Source organism: Mastacembelus armatus, chromosome 4 (assembly GCF_900324485.2).
Source record: "Mastacembelus armatus chromosome 4, fMasArm1.2, whole genome shotgun sequence".
Lineage (NCBI taxonomy): Eukaryota > Metazoa > Chordata > Actinopteri > Synbranchiformes > Mastacembelidae > Mastacembelus > Mastacembelus armatus.
Window position 1 is genome coordinate 7,776,252 of NC_046636.1, and position 21,032 is coordinate 7,797,283.

The 21,032-nt window shown below is 39.4% G+C and overlaps 1 protein-coding gene across 3 annotated transcripts; it reads right to left on the reverse strand.

The window, feature by feature from the left end:
• Positions 1 to 10,497: 10,497 nt before the first annotated feature.
• On the reverse strand, positions 10,498 to 20,766 carry arrdc2 (arrestin domain containing 2). 3 transcript variants are annotated; one of them, XM_026323473.2, is made up of 8 exons: positions 20,649 to 20,766; positions 19,743 to 19,997; positions 13,387 to 13,604; positions 13,183 to 13,285; positions 12,832 to 13,088; positions 12,540 to 12,702; positions 11,994 to 12,154; positions 10,498 to 11,866 (listed from the first exon to the last, which is right to left on the reverse strand). In XM_026323473.2, the coding sequence occupies exons 2-8, from the start codon at positions 19,990 to 19,992 to the stop codon at positions 11,813 to 11,815; spliced, it is 1,206 nt and encodes a 401-aa protein (XP_026179258.1). In that variant the 5' UTR covers positions 19,993 to 19,997; positions 20,649 to 20,766; the 3' UTR covers positions 10,498 to 11,812. The 3 variants fall into 3 exon arrangements, with proteins under 3 accessions (XP_026179258.1, XP_033181060.1, XP_026179257.1); XM_033325169.1 differs by having other exon boundaries at positions 19,743 to 20,014; positions 20,649 to 20,732; XM_026323472.2 differs by lacking the exons at positions 19,743 to 19,997; positions 20,649 to 20,766 and adding an exon at positions 15,116 to 15,721 and having other exon boundaries at positions 10,603 to 11,866.
• Positions 20,767 to 21,032: the final 266 nt, after the last annotated feature.

Sequence of the window (21,032 nt, forward strand, 5' to 3'; positions counted from 1 at the left end):
CTACTTAAACTGAGCCTAATCCAGAGGAAGCATGTGGACAGGAAAGCAGTCACTGTATCCAATCACTTTTTTTTCCCCTTTAACAATTCATTTCATTTCCACTTTTTGTTTTTGGCCATAAATAACATTATTGCTTTGAGACAACTTTTATTAGTGTTCTAAGGGGAACAATGGACAACAAAGTAAAATCATTAAACAAAAATCACAAGCACCCAAACCTTTAATGCGCATGTGCTGTCTAAAAATGCACATAAACTGGATACTGGGGAGTATCGGGATCATTTGAAAGCGACAGCTGACATAACAGCAGACCCAACATGTTAAAACTGGAGGACCTTTTATAACCTTATCTACTTTAATGACATTTCAAAACCTGCATAAAAAATTATGCGGAGCATCTGGATGATTAAATGTCTATTTGGTCATAAAATTAACATTTCAAAGGAAGTTTTGGTTTTATAATTTCTTTATGCATATTGCAATTCCTGGTTGGAATGTTATGCTATTCAATAGCACATTTGGGCCTCTTGTCACTACTTTGGGTACACAATAATCAATCACATCAATCTTAACTACATTTATGTTAGTTCTAATCCTGCTGCAATAAGTGGAAGCTGGTTCTTTATAGGGGCCACCTTCCCTTCATTCTAAATCACATTTTTGTAATGAGAAAAAGTAGATATACCACAATAAATCTCTGTTCTCAAATCTCCAAACCTGACCTTGGCCTATGTTTGTACCTCATCTAAATTTTGACAACAACTCTGTTTATATGGGGGCTCTTCAATGATTAGGCTTCGTTTACTTACCCATAAAACCTGACGTCAGAACCCAGGATAGCCATTTCTCCCAAGAGATGATCATAAGAGGATGAGCTGTGAGAAATGAACACAAGATCCCATAGAGAGCTTTGTGCGTTCACTTCAACATGTTTTATATAGACTATAGCACTGCAATAGCAAAAGAAAGCTGACCACAAATTAACCTCTATGGGATAAAGTGATCAGGATGATGTGGTAATCAGCCAAAGATGCTCTGATGCTGATGATGATAAAAAAATGAAAGACATATTGTCCAAGGGATGAACTTTATAACAATTTAATGCAAGCATTTACAAACATTCAATAAATTGTTTATAATACTTATATTTACACAGCTGCTAGAAGTTTTTTATTAATGTAAGTTATAACTTCTATTAATATGAATTCATAGCATTACGTCTGTTGTATTACTTTACTATTCATTATCATTTCACAAGTACATGAATATACACTTACTCAGAAGATATAAAACATATAAGGTGGAGTACATTTATAGTACATGGTTACAAAAACAAAGGCCAGCAGCTCAGTGTATCTCTTCTTATGACAAATACCACATAAGTCCAAGGTCTCCCTGATGCAAACATAAGACCCTGTAAACAATAAACAATAGCAAATCTTTGCCCACTTACACACTTTAAAGTGATTCTAATGTTTTTTTTTGTGTGTGTGTTACCCTGTCCATTGTCTCATGCTGACTGCAGGCAGGGCAGCTTAACACCGACCCCTAATGTCTCAACCAACCAGAGTTCATCATCAGACAATTTCCCTCCAAACAAGGAGTCTCCAATGGTGGACAGGCTGAATCTAATTACATAATACTCACAAAATTCCACACAATAACATTTATATTTCAGGTGTTTATCCCTTATCCAGCATTAGTGGCAGTAATAGTACGATCAACCTCAACAGTAGAGAAAAACAGAAAACACATGTGACAAAGTGAATGAAAAGATGGAAAATAGGAGCAAACAGGAAAGAAAAAGAATGGCAGCAATAGCGTGCTATAAAAGTTCTCCATTACACTTAAAAGTCCAGCATTTAATATTGTATTCAAGTGAAAATAGTATCAGCAATAAAATGTATTTAAAGTGTAACAACCAAAAATACTCATACTGTAGCTCCCTCTTTAGTGTAATACAGTAAGTATGACATAAATTTTATTCATCCCCAGGGGAAATTGCTTTAGCAGTTGCTTTCTAAGAGTTTAATAGGTTGAGGTGGGCCTGCGTTTCCTGCTTCATCTACTTGCTAGTAATTGAATCTTTTAACAGTTCAGCTCTTGAAACGTCACTTATTTTAATCTTCCCACATCATCAGGCAGGACACAGCCGCTGTAGCCAGTATGAAAATGTAACTACTAAGGTTACTTTGGAACTTCGTCCTGACAGCTAAAGACTTTTACCATGATGTTGCTTCACAGACAGTTGAAACTTTTAGCACAAGTTCAAGCAAGAAGACAATTATTTATGATTATTTCTTCATCACTCTCCACCCTACCTCCGAGTTATTTTCCAATGGGGAAAATACTGAGGTTTCGTTTGTGCGTGTTCCTTATCAGTAGAATAAATTCCTCCAGCTATTGGCATTGGGTCTTACAGTTATTGCAATGCTAAACTGAAAAAAAGAAAAGTGAAACAAACCAATATTTTGGACCGATGACACACCACAGTGTTGAGAGGTTGTTTTACTTCTACTTTCAGTAAATAATTGTTTTACTTCTACTTTCAGTAAATAATTGTTTTGTTTACAATACTAATGAGTATTTCAGTTTGGTTTCAATTATCTGGGCTATTGCAATGTCAGTTTTCGATACATATTAGCTTTTAGTTCCTATTGTAGCTTATGTATAGTTTTGATTCATTGTGTCTAGCTCTAACATTGACCACTGCAGATTGTCTGCTGTGGACAAACAAACACCTTGGTGGAAATAACAAAATGTAGACTTGTTAAATTAATTTCCCTATCACAAAACTGACACATCCTGTCCATGCTGTGTAAAAAAAGCTCTGCCCTCTGAAAAGAAGAGGGAGAAGAGTTTGATACAAAGGTGCAAATTTGGTAACAGTACTGCTAACTGATAACTGTGCTACTGTTTAGATTTTTTTTTTTTTTTTTTTTTTTTTAACTCTGAGGCGACGATAAGGGATACTTTCGATCAAAGATTCTTATCTGCTCAAATGCTTAAAACCAAGTAAAACGTAAAAAATTAGCTTTCATGTTTGTCACATTATGGAAGAGAAAGTTTCTCCCTGCTGGCAGGCAGCCAGTTCTACCAGCAAACAGCTCAGCCACGTGCTCCATCACATGCCTGGGGAAATAGCATGTACATGCCTTCTGCACATATAGCACGAAAGTAATACATTTACACTATTTGACCAATTCTGTCTGATCAGCCTCATCTGGGGTTGAATTAAACTTCATGTGGTTCACTGAACTGAACATTGTCTGATTTAAAATATATTTTAATTTAAATTCCACATTCCAACTTACATTGTTGTCCAATGAAAATCATGAATTTACATCATGCAAAATTGGTGGTTTTTGATTTTTCTTTTATGAATTGAAAAAGCTGAATTAAAATGTAATGCATTATATTAAAATGCATTACCTCTATCTTGCCAAAGACCTATACATATTATTGTATTATTAAGATTAGACATAATAAGATAGGTTAAACTTTATTAATCCCTGAAGGAAAATTCAGGCAGTAAATATATTAGGACCACACCTTATAAGTGTAAACTGTCCTTACAGATACATTATATCACTAGTATACATCATTATTAAAGCTCTGCACATGGAGCAACATTGCTGCAGTAATTCAATATTAAAATAATTGTAGACATACACTAAAATGGTCTAAATCATTAAACCAATTAAATCATTGTTAAACCAGAAATGATACCTGCCCCAAATGTTACTGTCAGGTGCTCAGTAGCCTATTATTTCAGACATTTTAGATCTGAGGTCATAGGGTCATGTCTGTTTTATATCTGATCAATCCAGCTGTGACTTGTGGTGATAGCACCTCAAGATACTGAAGATTGATTTGTTAAAATTCATCACGTCATGCATTTTGGGCTGTGTGTGGAGCCTTCATTGTCCTGAGGAGAATTCACAAACAAAGAGCGTTGCAGAGCTCTGACACAAAGAGAGACAGATCATAAGCAATACAACAAGAAGATTTTGTGGAACCCTGAATTACAACTGAGGGAGGAGCAAATATAAACAAAGCTGCTCTTTTTGCATGTTGTTTGAGGATGTTGTTTGTTCCTACACGATATTTTCCCCTTACAAAATATTCTGGAGAGCTGCCTGGGGTGCAGCTCTCTGCTATCTGGTCTGTGACCCCTCTGAAGTTACACTGATTTCCATGAAGTCTTGGAAAGGGAGGGGAGTTGCAAGCTGATCCCCCCCGCTCTTTTTAGAGTCAACAAGGCGTTGATCTGAAACAGCACTGACTCTCTGACATCATAGCGCCTACATTCAAGTAGAACAGACCAGCATGTGCGTGTCAGGCTGCCAAAAGAAAAAAGCTTCACTGGTCAGACCCTCAGCCTGGTGTTGACATCAAAACATGAATTCATGACATACAGTTCCATTTGTTCAAAACATCTGTTCTATGTTTATGTTCACAAAGACTGAAATCGCAATTCAGACTTCACTGTCTATATATAAAATATACTGGAAAGGAATGCACACTCACATTTTTATTGCATTTTAAGCAGAGCCTCAGCTTTACTTCTGTCTGCAAATGTCTGTATTTTACTTCTAAACTGTATTTTTATATGTTTAGTGTATCAGCTTCTCTCCACTTCAAATGTTATTAATACTCTAGATTAACATATGAATTTTCCCCAAGATAATGATGGCTGACACAGACATACAGGTGTGTGAATTAAATCTGGATTTCATTTGCTTGTGGTTCAGGAGACCAAGAGAAACCTGTAAGGTGTTTTGTTGTCTCTTAGACAAGATGTAAAACAGAAAGTCTTGTATACAGAGTATGGAGATAAACAACTTACAAACCCTTATAAACTGGAACATATTTTGACATCTGACACTAACCACACTAGATGTAATATCCTATAAACTCCTTTCATGTGAAAAGTGTGTCAGGTGCTGGTGTGTGTGAGTTACCATAATGTCACATTGGCAAATCTGTCATTAAATCTTGATGGTCTCTGCAATTAATAAGTACCGTTCTGATCCTGATTGCCCATGCTGTTGAGAAGAGAGGGGGTGGTTCTGTTTGCAGTGCTTGTTAGGATGTCAAAACTAACCTGACGTCCTCAGTGTTTTTGTGTGTGTCTGGTAATGAAATCAGCCAATTTAGCAACCAACCAATCTCTGGACAAAAACTATGGCAGGTCATACTGACAAGCTTACACGCAAACATGCACAACTACACATGTCTAGCTTATACATGCATAGTTTATTTGATTAACCCCAAAATCACAAATTAATAATTAACAATTTGTATACATATAGTGACAAAACGGAGAGCAAAAAAATGCACACACATGCAATCGATGCCACATACACAGTACAGCTAGTGTCTTCAGACAACATATTTCAGACACTCCATATTATTCTCCACAATGACAGCTGCCTGTTATGAGGACAGGATTCTTGTAAACCGGCTCCTTGTACAAAAATATCTTTCTGATGCCACATTCATGCACTACCAGCTTACTCCTTTGCATACTTAAATATAGTAATATAGAGCTTGAAATGTAAATGTATGTAGACAACTTAAGCACATAGCTTTATGCACTCTTGGTCTGTTTTTTATGGTTTCATGTTTTGGGCTTGGCATTACTTACAATGAAGGGAAATCTCAATGCCACAGCATACAATAATTTCATGTGGTTATAGATTTCTGGCAGCAGATTAGGGAAAGTCCTTTCCTGTTTTGACCTAACAATGCCCAGTTAGACAAAACCACTTTTTTTTCTTTTTTTTTTAAATTTAATGTGAAAAGTTTAATGTGATGGATTGTACCTTTACCCCAGTCTCATCCATCACCTTTAACAAGAATGTAACAAATACCTAGGTCATGTGAAAACTAAATGGCTTTACACTGAGGGTTATTTCCCGAAGTGCAACCATGAGGGTTAAGTGCATTGCTCAAGGACACTTTTTTGCAAGACACCCACTGTTGACGCACGTCTCCCACTATGTTGAACCTGTATTTTGGGCTGTAGATTCACTAGTGCATCAAGCTTTTACTGAAGTAAACACATTTCCTCAATCAAGTTGTCCTTAAATGTTTCTATGGCACACTGTAGACAGGATGCTCCCATTCCGCTGTGTTTACAATGCAACCATCTTGTATTTAGGTCACATCCTTTTTCGGAACATTTGGAACACTATCCTTCAAACTTCCTCAGTGTTTTCAAGTGTAAAACCAAACATGCTTAAACTCAATATTCGCATGTTGCTTTCTGAGCTTCTTGTCTGTGTTATCGTATTTAACAAAACTGTAGTGATACAGCGCTTTATTTTGACTTTATGGTGATAAGTAACTCAGCACAATGTTAAAAGTCACGTAACATAAGTGCAACCTCTCGATGACATTTTGACAGACAAACCTTTGTAGTTTCGAGATTATAACTATACTATTATATATAATGATGCTTAAGAATCATGGCAGGGAAATTTTGCAGCTAAAAATAAGACAAAGCAAATAAAAAAAACAAGGAAAAAAAGCAAAAATTATAGTAAAATAAATGCTAACACAAAGATGATGTAAAATATGTGTGCATGGCATAGCTTATATCTGACTTAGCTGCTGTTATTAATGTGCTACTAATATATTTTTGACTATGCTAACTATGGATGTATTAAATTTGGCTAGTATTGGTACAGAAGGTTAGGTTCGACCAATGCTGGTGGAGGCAGCAATAATACACAGACTGTTCGAGTTTAAGTAGTGATGGTGCCATGGTTTGGGTGAAAATTAAAGCAAAATCACCCCGAAATACTTACAGCACTGCAATATGATAGTAACCAATTGTAAGTGAATTAAAGTGTGCTATTGTATTCACAAAAATGCTGGTTCAGTATAAGCAACAATGTGACCTAGCAAATTACTAAAAGTATTTCCCCACAATATTAGTCTAATGGTACAGTTTGGTATCATTACAGATGTAACTCACACTGTAAAGAGTCTGTGTATTTAGTAATGAAAGAGCATATGACAGGATGGAGTACCCATTTCATCAGAGCACAGGGGAAAAAAGTTATTTAGTATTCACTGGATTGGCAGTAGGAGTCGTTTTTCTGAAAAATGTTACTTCCAGATCAAAAAACTATGATGTAACATGGGGTAAACAAGCTAGCGTATGAACGATCATAGACAATAGACAATAAAACCGTGAACTTGAAAATGTCTTTTCATAAATACACGACAGACCGAAACCATGTAATTTTGAGCCTGTCAGAAATGAGAGAGAGCATGGGAAGGCAGGAATAAGAAACAATAGGCACAGGAGAGAAATTGAGCTGTGGAGTCTGGAGAACGAGTGGAGAACAGGGCAGATGTCCTAGTGAGCTAGGCTATAGCTAATATTGTTCGGTCCGGTCAAACTTTCTTCATTTCTGCCAATTGGTCATGTAACATTTATCATTTACGTGGGTATTTTCAAGGCAGATTAATTATGAATTATGAAAGTCTGTCATATGCTCTTTAAGTTAGGGGAAATGTCAGTAGTGCAAATGTCCACAGGATGAGAGGAATGTGTGGATATGTGAGTGTAGTGAGGTGGTTGGGTAGAAAGAGAGCAGGCAGCAATTGCCTCGTACCAGACCAGTAGGATTAAGTTGCTTGATGATGCAAAAGGTCTCCAGGTTCCTGGCCGTCTGTTCAGTAGCTCGCCATCAGTTCAAACCCAAAAAGGGTCACCTGGCCTGCATTAAATAAATAGGACTAGTGAGATTTCATGATGATACTAGTTAGCTAGCTCAACTTAGCCTTAACTTAACGCATTGTGTACAGAAATTTTTAAAAACAAGCAACTATGCAAAATTAAATAATCATATGTACATAACATACATATTTAATTAATGTGCATTATTTGTACACTGGAAAAGGTATTCAGCAGTCAATATCACATTCAGTGTCAACACTAAGCAGTTCATGGACAAAGAAAACCATATACATCCAGTTTAAAGTGCTAGATAAATGTTATAAAACATAAAATAGTAAAGTAAAACATAAAAGTATATACGCTCCATATAATTTATGAGGACAACCGAAGAGTTAGCATTAGCATGCTAATGTTAACGTTAATCCACTAGCATTAATAAACCAACAACTCGGACTTACCAATTCTGTTAATTACTCGACACACAACAGCACAAAACACCTCCCAGCGCAGTGGTAGTAGACATTTAAAGCTTCATAATGATATACGTAGTTTTAAAATGCATGTTAAACCGAAAAGGACCGAAAATTACCGTTTGCTCAAAGGTACAGACCTATCCATCTGAGAGCAGCCGAGATAGTTTAAAATGTGCTCCGTAGCACGTGATTGGCAGAGCGTGATCTCATGAGACGCTGCAAGTCCCACGAGACTACCGCGGTGCATTCAGGGAGTGAGAGAGTGTAGAAAAAGTTTTACCAGTGGCCTTGGGTTAAAATTCTGGCATTGGTCTTTAATTACACCCTGGACAGGTCACCAGTCCATCGTGGGGCCACATAAAGACACACAATCTCACACTCACTCATATGGGCAATTTAAAGTCACCAATCAACCTGATGTACATGTTTTTGGACTGTGGGAGGAAACCAGAAAACCCAGAGCAAACTCCACACAGAAAGGTCCCTGATGGGTTATGAACCCAGGCACTTCTTGCTGTAAGGTAACAGTGCTGACCACTCAGCCACCCTGCTGCTGTCATTGACCCAATTATAAGAAACCTTTGAGATACAACTGTGGTTCACAGTAAATTGAATTCAACAATAAATTATTTTTAGATGGAAAACCTAAAAAGCAGAAATGAGTGTCTCACTTTTAGGAAGTGGCAGGTCAATATAAAACAATAAACATGAAGACATGTGCCACTTTTCTGTGTCCCAGTACAGCTATATTAGTAGACTGGTAAAAAGAAAATACATAAGTAAACTGCACCATTTAGGTGACTATAGAAAAACAGAATACCTGTGCTGTAGGCTGCCAGCCCAAACTAGGCAAGCAGGTTTGACAGCAGTAGAAAGCAAAGACAAAAATCTGATAGGATAAATGATTCACTGGGAGTTACTTCAACATAAATTAAAACTCATATAAATGAGTATTACAGGAACAGAGTGGATATTGCAGCATGGATGGCAAAAGCAAAACCTGTTGCTTACTTCTTTCATCACTTCTGAGCCTCTTCATAAAAACCAGTGTCACTGTAAGGTCAACCAGGAAGCCCTCAAATGCAAAATACTGTTAATGGATCAGTTCATTAAGTGTATCCTGACTTAGTCTAAGGGCATTTGTGTACTGTTGCCTTACATTGAGTAAGAAACAGAACCCTAACAACCAGTTATTCTAAATCAATTAAGATGAAGTTAAAATCCTTGTGTTGTCAAACAACCAAATTTAATCCCTAAAAATCCCTAAATGATTCTTTGTCCGTGTTAACGTTAAGAGTTTATCCAACTATTTAAGGTTTGTTTAAGTAGCCTAATGTCGTAAAAAGAGTTTGGCTCATGTTAATGTTCAGGGTTGCGTATCAGGGGATAATAAAGGCATTTAAAACTTTTTAAGGGATGTTTTTCTGCTAGTGATTGGATTTGGTATTTGTTTACAACTAAACATGTTGCATTTTTTCCAGCACAAAGCAACTTTGTTTTTTTTTTTTAAGGTCTGTAATCATGTCTGGTGTTGTATTGACAATCTTACTCTGTTTTCAAGCAGTAATCAAGCTGTATCAAGCAGGTAAATTAAAACTAAAATATTAATTCTTGAACGTGATTCTAACACAAATAAAAGCTTGGCTTCTATTTGTTGAGAAGCCTTAATATTTAAAAAGTCAGATTCTGCAATTGCACCTCCTCCCTTGATGTGGTGTTTGTCCTTGAAGCAAACCATCAAGATCTGATCTCTACCACTGCCTGCTTCATAATAGGGAAGTGCTGAGTGCTCATGTCTGAGCCAGAAGACACAATCTGACTGCTCTTGGTTCCTGTTTTGAAATTTAATAAACACTGACAGAACAGGACACGAAGTACAATTAATATTGTGAATGTTACAGTCCATCTTCATCCTTTGTTAGCTCCTATGTGTGTACTTATAGCAAAAATAGCTGAGGTCAAATATAGATGCAAACAACTGTTCAAGAAGACACTAGAGCAGCTGACCTTAGTATGACAGAATTTAGTGATGAAGCAATAATGTTTTGACTCCTTTTTTAAAGGTGCATCACAGGGGCCCAGAAAAACTCGATTGCATAAGTCTGCACAACTTCAGTCTGTAATTATTGTTTTGATTCACCGAGTGTAGCTTGTTTCTCCAGTGAACCCTGCCCTTGGCAGAAATATAGTTTTGACTCACACTGTTGAACATCATGTACCAATCCACCGGCACGCAACATGTTGAATAGAAGCCCTCTATTATTTCCTTAACAAAAGTATACAGCTTACATACCAAGCAATGTTTGAAGGAAACACTGGAAACAAACCTCCAATTAATCTTTTTATTAGAAAAAACAATTACAAAATTTTGGCAGGATTGTGATTCAACAATTGCAGTTATATAAAAATACATTCATTTTTTCAGTGCGTGCCACCGAAGTCGCACAACTGACCCTGAAGACTTCTTTCATGATCCTAACAGTTTTTTGGAAATTGAGGAGAAAACAATCCTCGAGTCAGTTTTTGGAATGTTCTTTGTCCATACATTTCAGTGGCATCTCCAGCTTAAGGCTTGACTTGTGTCACACTGTGTCCTCATCACCGAGGCATCTGGCTCCCATCAAAAGCTTCAGACCACAAGGCTCAGAGGTCTCCTCCTCTTCCTTTTGTTTAGCAGCTAGGAGAGCTAATCTGTGAGCCTCGTAAGCTTTATATACAAACTGATTCTATTTTATTAATGTGCTAAAATCAACAAACATAGGCATCTGACACTTCAGTGCCTAATGCTCTGCTTTAACACTCCAGGAATTAGTCCATATACAACACAACCATTTTTTGTTCTAACTTCTTACAGAACTGTGTTCAACTCAGAGAATCACTCCTTGAAACTCTTTTGCAATCTTTGACTGCAGATCATTAAGGCATATGCGTTTTCCCTTTTACATATTGTTACCTGCATGCATAAAATTAATCTATAACCTCTTATTTGACTTATCTGCACCACCATCACACCTTCAGATACAGTATGTGCTCAAGAAACTGTAGAAATGATCACAGGCACACTGATGTTGAGTAACACAATGCATAGCAATGTAGTTTGTTAAATTCTACAGTGCTGCCAGGCAAAGGGGTAGTGAACACAATAATCGCACTTCTTTCTTTACGCCACTCAAAGATGACAATGTGGTTGTAAACATGTCAGCTTATCAAAAGCGCTTTTCGCCCCCAAACACCTGATGCAAACCCCCCCCCCCCCCAGTATGTCCTAAACTCCTCAAAATCTGAAAAATCGCTTCATGAGAGGGAATCGTTGATTGGGAGGTACTTGCAGCTTGCTTCATAATGAGCCAAAAATCACTTAGAGAGGACAGGAACTGATGTAGAGAAATTGATTCCATCTCAACAGAATAAGAAAGTGTCCATTTTACTTTATGGACTGGAAACAAATGTGCAGCTCCTCCGCTGACACCCAGTTCCTGTGAGCTTCGTTTGCTCTTAACCTCTCTGTGGTGCTCTAGTCTCTCTCCATGACACTTGGCGGGACCAGATGCCATTTATCAGAGAGAAGTAATCCAGGACAAGACGTATCTCTTGATCTGTTTCATTAATTTAAGTTGCTTGACGCTCAGGCAGGGCTCATGGTTCAACACGTCATGCAGCGAGGTCTCATGTTGAAGGGCTGAGGGTTAGGGTCAATCTGTAGGCAGGGAATGCAAATACAGACATGTAAGATTAAGTATAAATAAGCAGAAAATTCATAAAATTATGGCACTAAATAAACAACAGATTTAGGTAGGTGTTATTTGCATCATTTGGTGGCTCACCTCACTGTACACAGGCGGAGGTCGGAATCGAAACTCTTGAACAAAAGCCATGAGGGGGCGCTCAAGGATCCCACTCAGGTCTTCAGCGGGTTGTGAGACCACCGTGTTGCTGCGCTGTTCAGCCTCCTCTGCTGTCACCACAGAGCTGTAATCCGGAGGAGCTGTAGAGAAACAGGCAGGGTTAGTCCACTGGCCTGACTCAACTGAAGAGCACTAGTCAACACACTAAGCTGGTGAGGCACCACTGCAGTTACCACTTAAAATCCCACATAATAGTTACTGCCTTTTGCACTAACAAACACTGATTTGACCCAACATGAATCTGAGCTGAATTGAAACCCTTGTTTGCGCATGTCAGCAATTGACCCAGTGTTATTTTGGAACCCAGTGATCACAAAAATAATAGCAAACTGATATGAGGTCATAGAGGTCCTCTGAAAACAAAAGGTAATAATTTCTGATTTAACTGGTTTCTGTAATTGGGTCACTGCACACAGCTACACCTTCACAGCTCTGTCAATCATTGCTGCATTAGAGGACACTTACGCTCAGGTTGCTCAGGGATGGCCATACGCAGCCAGTCCAGGTTAACGCTGTACTGGCTGCTGACGCTGGAGGTTCGGCTGCCAAAGGGATGCAGGGGGATGGTGCCTATGACCAGTGGCAGCTCCAGGCAGAGCTTGGATGACCCAGGAACATCAACGCATACCTGTTAGAAGGAAAAGTGGAAAATGATATCAGTGCAAAGTCCTGCAGATTCAGCATCGTGTACAGAGGGAGAACAGAAATTTTAGTTCAATAGAAGTAAAAGATAAAAGTGAAACAACAAATGACTCACCTTAAGCATGTACTCCACTTTGATGATGCGACACTGCAGGATGGACGGACCCACAGGTGGTATCTTGATGGCGCGACCGTGCCAGGTTTCGCGGCATCTGGCACCCACAATGTCACCACAAAGGGTGGCCACCACCGAGTGCTTCTGTTTCATGGTGCCACGGGCGATGAAGGTCTGCGTCTGAGTGATGAAGGCTTTGGGCTGAATCGATCTGGAGGTAGCATTGTCAAACTCCGCAAAGACAGGTATAACCTCACCTGCAGAAACAAAAAGCATGTTAGAAACTGCCAAGGTTTCTAATTCCAACAAAAAATGCATTTACATATGGTGTTTTATGTTTCAGACTCTTACCTGGTGTGTAGCCTTTGCGGTCAATCTTAGCAGTTACAGACACTTGTCCAAAGTTGTGGTACCATGCCCGTGCCATCTTATCCTTCGTTCCAGCCTGCGGTGCCTAAGAAAGATGAAATCTAATGAGCGAATGTCTCAGGACCATCTGGAAAAACCTTTAGTGTGTAATCATGTGTTGATGAAAGTAAGGGATGAAGTGCTCACAAGTAAAGCTGGTGTGTTGATGTCAATGGGCTCGATGACTGTAAACTCCTTCTTAATCTTTTTGACTGTGGCCCATGGCCTGTGCAGCTTAACTTTGACCCAGTAACGGATGCTGCCGTGTTTCCCCTCAAAGGAGGTGACCAGTGTCTCCTCTGGTAGCTGGAAGCTGAATGGAAATTCGTGTCTGCCGGCAGGAAGGACGGTCACTTCACCATTATCTGCGGAGAGGAGAGAAAGAGAAAAAGGCATTTAAATTACATTTCATTCATTTGTTGTTTTGTTTATTTCACTGCAGGACAATGAATGAAGCTTCAGTTCCTAGATGACCAGACTCATTCTGCTGGTGTCAGGAAGATGCACAAAGCAATTCAACACAACAACATAAAGTTTCTCAACCTTTACTGTATCTGTGCCATGTAAGGTGATCCAAACATCATGAAGGGCTGTAACTGCTTCTTTTAAAGAAGGAAATAAAGCCAAATTAAACATGGCTTTTCTAAAAAACAGCAGTATTCCTTAGAAATCCATTTAAAGTTGACTCAGTGATAGAGTATGAGCAGACCTTCTCAACCAGACTCTTGCTGAAATAGAAATCTCTCTGTCTTTCGCTGCAATCACATGGTTTCTGTGCTTGCTCAGAGGGGCGGTTCCTGCTCTATTGTGCTGACTGAGAACATGTTTTCCTCAAGCTATATTATGGTACTGTGCTGTCCGTCGAACTTGCTGCACAAGTCCAGGAACACATGTTTGCATTCAACACTTGTGTTCTTTTGTTAACTTTAGTTTAAATTACTATAGCTGTCTAATCTTAACAGTCACGTCAATCACCGTGAGCATATTTTTTACACACATCTTCAAAAAAAGTCCAAACACCACAGACTAAACAGGATGATGTTATATACAGTAGGTTTTTGTGGTCATGTTTGCACAGAGTTAAAAGCAAAGAAACTGAACTATCCAGAGAAAGTACATTAAATAGATAAAGCCCTGGTTGTCTACTTCCTGTCTGCACTTTAAACCAAAACAGCGCTGCACCTAATGAATGAAGCCTGAAACCAGAGGCTCGCTCACAGCGCTGAGGAGAAAAACAACTTGAATGAGGAAAAGCCTGATTCCAGGACTATTTGTTCCTCAACAGATGGTCTATAGGGCTCCATAGATAGCTGCTGCTGGTTTCGCTTTCTTCCAATCCAGCAAAGATTTTACACTTGAATGTTAAGTTAGAATACCACAACAAAACTTTTCATATGGCACATAAAATAACCAACACTCCCTCAGAAATGTCAGTGAAAGCCTGGCAATCTCATCTAATCTTGTTTTGTGCATTTTCTTAATCTGGATTTACTTCACTTGTTCAAGGAAGTGCCCAAGCAAGTAAACAACTCTCTCAGGGCTCTGAAATCCTGTAACCTTGAAATTCGACTTTTGTTTAGGAAAAACAAATTTATACATCAGAGTCTTAACCAACAAAGTCTGAGACCTGACTGGGGGACCACCTATAAAAACAAGTTACACTTTGTTCCACTAGACATCACCAGTTTAATCAAATCATGAAAACTGCACTATTTCCAGTCTGAAGACAAACAACTCGCCCAGTGATCCTGAAAGATAAACCAGTTCAACTATTGTTTCTTTCTCTGGGCGTCTGGACGCTGGTTTTTGGTGTTTTGATGCCCCACAACAAGCTGACAGGTTCAGACAGGAGCCCCTCTCTGCACAGCGGACTGACCTGCCTGTAGCAGCACCTCTCGCCGGTTCAGGTATTCCACCTCGTCGCTGTAGTTCTGGGTGTACGCGGTGCTGGACCCCGCGGACCGGGACTCGGTCCAGTGCACTTTGGCGAAACCTTCGGCGTGGAGCTTCAGCGAGTCCACCTTACTCTCTCCGGACAGCTCCAGGACCACACGGCCGGAGACCACGTCCCCGCTGCTGTACACCGGAGGACAGTCCACCTCCGGGGAGTCGAAGACGATGTCAAACTTTTTCAACTTATCGAAAATCATTTTTGCAGACTTTGCAAGTCCTCTCAGACAGGAAACCGTGCGAGTCTTCCTCTTACTGAGTAATGTGTTAAAAGTGTGCTGAAGTCGCTCTTCAGGCTGCAGGCACCTTTTGTTTGCCCTTTTAAAGCCCAAACTGTTTTGCAGTTTCGGTCCGCAGCCGTATTTGCAGGCTCCAGGAGTGGGCGGGCTTTCAGGATTTATGTAAGGCCTCAGGAGATGGTTGAAGGCTGGGCGACGCTGCCTTCAGGTGCTCAGGCTCAGCCCCGACTTTTCACCTCTTCAAGTTATAATTGAGACCTATGTGGCATCATTTTTCTCGGTTTGTTTGGTCAAGAGTTAACCCAAAACACACGCGGAAAAAGTTTCAGCAGTGAAAGAGTGTCAGGGTGGAGTGTCAGGGTTTGAAAGAGCCACTGCAGCAGCTGTTTACAATAATAATTCAGCTTTCAGACACAGAGGGGGATGAGTAATGTGTAAAATTTGCTGATGCTGGTTAAAAGAGACTTCTCATGACCAGTGTAGTGGCAAAGGTTTTTTTTTTTTTTTTTTTGCTTTAGTTTAATTTAACATCTAATTACAAAGAAGATATATTTCCCACCAGACCTGCAGTCCATTTAAAAATTTATTTACTGATCAGCTTTAATTTTCTTCACTATTTTACATTTATGTATTTTTTTTTGTTGTTGTTTTGTTGTTTTGTGTGTACAAGGCCAAAGACAGTTACCAAAATATCAAAGTCTGAAGAAAGGCTAAGAACAAATTCACCTCATGTCAACATTTAGACCTACAAAAAATGACAGCAAATAAGAAAATAAAACTAAAAACATTTACTGTCACTAAGGGGCCACAGTTTTCATGACAGTCACCCACCTGACTTCATTTCATGAAACCTGCATGTCCTGCAAAAAAATACGCACATCCTCAGTCCTATTGCCAACTTTGAGTTTGGATAGTTGCATACAGGTCTTTTCACAGAGCCCATTTTTGCAGATTGATCCTGAAGGCAGCTTAAAAACACATGCAGACTTGGGTGTGGAGGAGTGAGAGAGGAAAACAGGCCCTGGTGATGATTGATGGTTACAGGTTCTTAGAGGAAAACAGCCTACTGAGCATGCCTCAGTCTGGCATAGACAGCTTAGAGGAAAATACTCTGGACCAAATCTGTTTACTCCACTTTTTCCATGTGCCTTTGAAAATTACACTGTCACGCACATGAAAAACAGCTATGCCCCAACTTATGAGAAGAAACTGTATTACCATATATTTAACAATACTTCAGAGATATGACTGTGTAAAAAAACGGGTCTCTTGAATGAATCACAGTATCCATTCTGACTTTTCCTAACCAATATTCACTTCTAACATTTTCAAATGAAACCAAACCTGAGCAGAATTATTTTTCTTCAGAGCTATTCTGTAGTTAATAATCTAGAGAAACACTGGTCGATTTTTAAGCTGGGTTACTCTTTTCATTAAATTCAAGACCCTTCAGTGAAAACTCAAGTCTGGTCTGAGAAAAACAAAGTTGTTTACTCTTTTGTTCCTTGGATAACGACTTAGTTCTCCAGTGCCACCAGCTGGCGATGTGGAGGCAGTGTGCAGAGCTGCAGGACAACCAGGATGCTACTGCAGCCTGCACTGGACTGGACATGTGTGTAAATGTGGGAAAGAGTTGTAAAGAGCTAGGCAAAAGGTGCTCACATGATATGAGAAAGCAGTGTTTCCTCTCACTTTTTTCCACTTGCTACTTTCATTGTTTACTTTTGTGTTTAGATGTGACTTATGACAGAGCACAATGAAATCCACTGCACCAGTCAGACTTCTTGTATGTGAAAACGTACTTGGCAGTAAAGATGATTCTGATTCTGAACTTTTTGCATGTTAGTATATAGAATATGACAGTTTGAACTGCATCTAACTTTCAGTATAATCATTTATTTGTCAAAAAAAAAAAAAAACATCTCTGCAAAGTCCTAACAAACAGCCAGATTAGGTGTGGTCAGTGGTCTGGTTTGCACCAATTTTTCAGTTTTTGCTTTAAAAATATCAAAGAAACCCCAGTTAGTTGTGAAAAAGAAGCCCAGCCCGCCACCTGCTGGTGACCAGGAGCAGCAGCTCAGCTCTATCAGGGCTCCCTCCTTCTGATAAGAGAAATGTGACTCCCTGCACAGGACAACATGTCTGATAAACGCAGATGATTCAGTGTGATCACCCTAATCATGGCTGAAAACACATCCACCACTGCTGCGCAATAACGTAATCATATTTATCCCAGTGACCTCCAGTTTGTTTACCTAAATAGCTGCTCAAAACTTATACTGCAGGACAAATATTTACACTGAAGACCTAAATACTTTAGAGGAAAGTGCGGCTTGAGAAAGTGTGGTTTGTTGACGGCGTTTACAAGAAAGACTTATGTAAAACTAACAGATAAACAAGCTGAAAACAACAATGTAGAATGAATGAGCAGCAGCTGGCTGCAGTGTGAAGGAGGGCGGGGTCGAGGGGAGTTGTTTTCCTGGTTGCCGTGACGACAAGGGGCTGCATTTTTCAAACTGCCCCCGTACCCCTTCCTCCTTCCTTTCTCCTCCTCTCACCTTCTCCTCATTTCTTTCTTCCTTATTTCTACTTTCCTCTGCACAGTTGCTCATATATGCAAACCCAATGGGTTAATAAAACTGATTTTGGAGAAGGGTGAAGCTTTAACAACAACCTTTATTTCCTGGACAGACCCTGCAGATAACGTTGGTCTAGGTTGTCAGCGTAAAAAAGACGTTTACAGGTGTAACTACTCATGTATTGACTGCAGCTGCCCTTCCTACTGATGCAAGTTATGGCCTAAACAGAGGAAAAAACACAATATCTCATGTAACTTTGAAGAAAAAAGCCTATTTATATGAGTCACATGGATTTTATGGATGAGGAATCACAAGTGACACAAGTTGCTTTATTACCTCAATCAATTAAAACATTGTTAATGGTTAAAATCACCAGTCAAATGTTTATTTTTGGCTAATTCAGACACTGCATCGCAATGATGCAAAAATACAAAAATGGATACAAAAGGAACAGGTCTGTAATTGCAAGAATTCTGATGTTTTCTGCGAGTTGCATGTTATACACTAAATAATTACCCCAGTTGTTACCACAGTTAGTGATGGATAGTCACTTATTGGTACATTTTCTATTGTGCAAACAGCATCTCAGCTAATGGGTGCTGTGTAACTTTTGTGTGGTCACGGCTTGATTTTAGGCTAAAATGTAAACTGGGCTTAAAATAACAAGGTGACATGCTGTTCACCTTTAACCATAGTGCATACAGAGCGCAGCACATGACCAGTGAATGACATGCTGTTATAAATTACATTTTAGTTTCAGGCACGTTTTGCTACATGTTTTCTGCCAAATCAACAGCGAGAACAACTGTATCTGGGACTCTGGATCCACTCATGTTTACCTGTCCAACCAGACTGGGGAGTCAAACCAAACAGACTATTTACAGAACGTCTAATGAAACATTAACCACTGTCTGCGGTGTGTTTATTCAGCCACTGTCTTTTCTGCCTCTCCGTTTTAAGCTGCCTCGTCTCTTCCCCCATGGGGGGAATTTCACACTTAATAGTGTCACGTTCCACACACCACAGCACTGCCTAAACCAGTTGTGTTTATTTGGACTCTGCACTAATGGATTTGTGTTTAATTTTAGGATTATGTTATCTGGCAGACGAAGGCTGACAAACCAGTGTCAACTTTTCTCCGTGAAAAAAATTTTTTTGGCTTAAGTGATTTAATTTTGCAAACTGCAGTAACTATAAGAGACAGTGGCTCCCAGCCAGTACATTACTGCCGATTAGCAGTTTTACAGTTTTACAGAGACAGATTGTTTCATCCAGCAGATACAATATGTGCTGAAATACAGTTACTAAGTATAGCACAGCTAAAACTATGGATTATATCTTATCTTAAATGTTGAATGTTTAGGTCTAGTCACCTAACTAGTCAGTGCATCACAACTAAACTGGCTGACTGACTCTGCCTGAAAATTGACTATTAAATGATTTAATTTGGTAATAACTAATTAGGCTTTAAAATAAAAACTACTAACTATCATATGCAGAAAACAACAAAGCCATGAGAACATCTGAAAATACTGAATGACTATATGGTTGTTTGCAAGATGAAGCTGAAACTCACTCAGGTGTTAACACTACAGTATTAATAAACACACACTCACACACACACACACACACACACACACACACACACACACACACACACACACACACACACACAGTGTTTACTGAATATTAACCATCCAGGACACTAACACCACATGCAGCTCTCAGCACTGACCTCGAATGATATGCTGCCTCTTCCTGAAGTAGATGATCTTGGAGGTGTAGTCGTTATAGACAGAGTTCATGCCGCGGTTCTCCAGCCAGTGTGCCATGGCCACCCCTCGTCCCTGCACCTTCATGGAGTGCACTTTAGTGTCCCTGCGGAGTTCCAAGACCACCTGGCCAGACACCACCTCTCCTCCAGTGAACGCTGCATCAGCTGGACTATCAAGCTCCAGCTTGAAGGATGTTATGGACCTCAACATCACTCCTACAAGTAAAAAAAAAAAAACTACATAAAAACACACTTTTTGAGGCTGGGGGCTAAACATTAACAAATAATATTAGTTCACAGTAATGACTGTGTGCAGAACTGGTTTTCAGGTGCTGTAAAAACCCTAATGCAAATAGCCAGAGATAGGATATATATTGGTTTAAGCATCTAAGGATCCTGTGGACCCCAGGGTGATCCCAAAACAATAAATTATACAAGTGTCCTGTATCACGTCTTAAATCATTCATGCAACAGTTTTAAATGTGTGCTTTCTATAAAACAGAAACTGTAGTGGTGGCTCTGCTTAGGGTCCCAGTCCCAGGCCAGGATCAGTAGATTAGTAGATACTGTTTTATGGTCTGTTATTGTTGATGTATATCTATATACACGCACATATATGGTCGAAATACAGCATATCAAAATTCATTCAACCATATTCAAGCAAGAAAATCAGCTATAATGATAATTTAGACGAGAATAAATATGTTTGTTACAGCATTTCTCAGTAATTATTTTCTGTGAATCTAAAAATATTTACATTTTGTGTGTTTATGGTGTGCGGGTCGCAGCCAATGAGGATTCAGAGCCGGGACTACGTTTCATAACTGCGGCTGAGAATGAGTAGATGTTTATAAGTCTCAGACTCACCAGCGGGACAGGAGGGAACAAGTGGGCTTCAAAAAGGCGACGATTCCTGCAGAAAATCCCAAGTATGTGCTCACTGACTGCGGCTCAATGGAGACCCGTCCGTTATAAACGGTGGCCGGTTTCAACGCCCACAAACACAGAGACTCTGTGTTTTACACCAATGACAAACCGCAGGAGAGTCACGCCCGCCCACTATACCACGGAGGAGGAGAAGGACACGAGTGGACACAGGACAATGTGAGTTTCTGTGGAAGCCAGAAGTTTTGACAGCGCCCCTGAGTCCAGACAGCCCATATCAGGCTCATTTGATGTCTGAAGGCAGCATGAAGTTAAGTAGGGACCATGAGACTCACAATATTTGTTTTCATTCATTCAATTTTCATT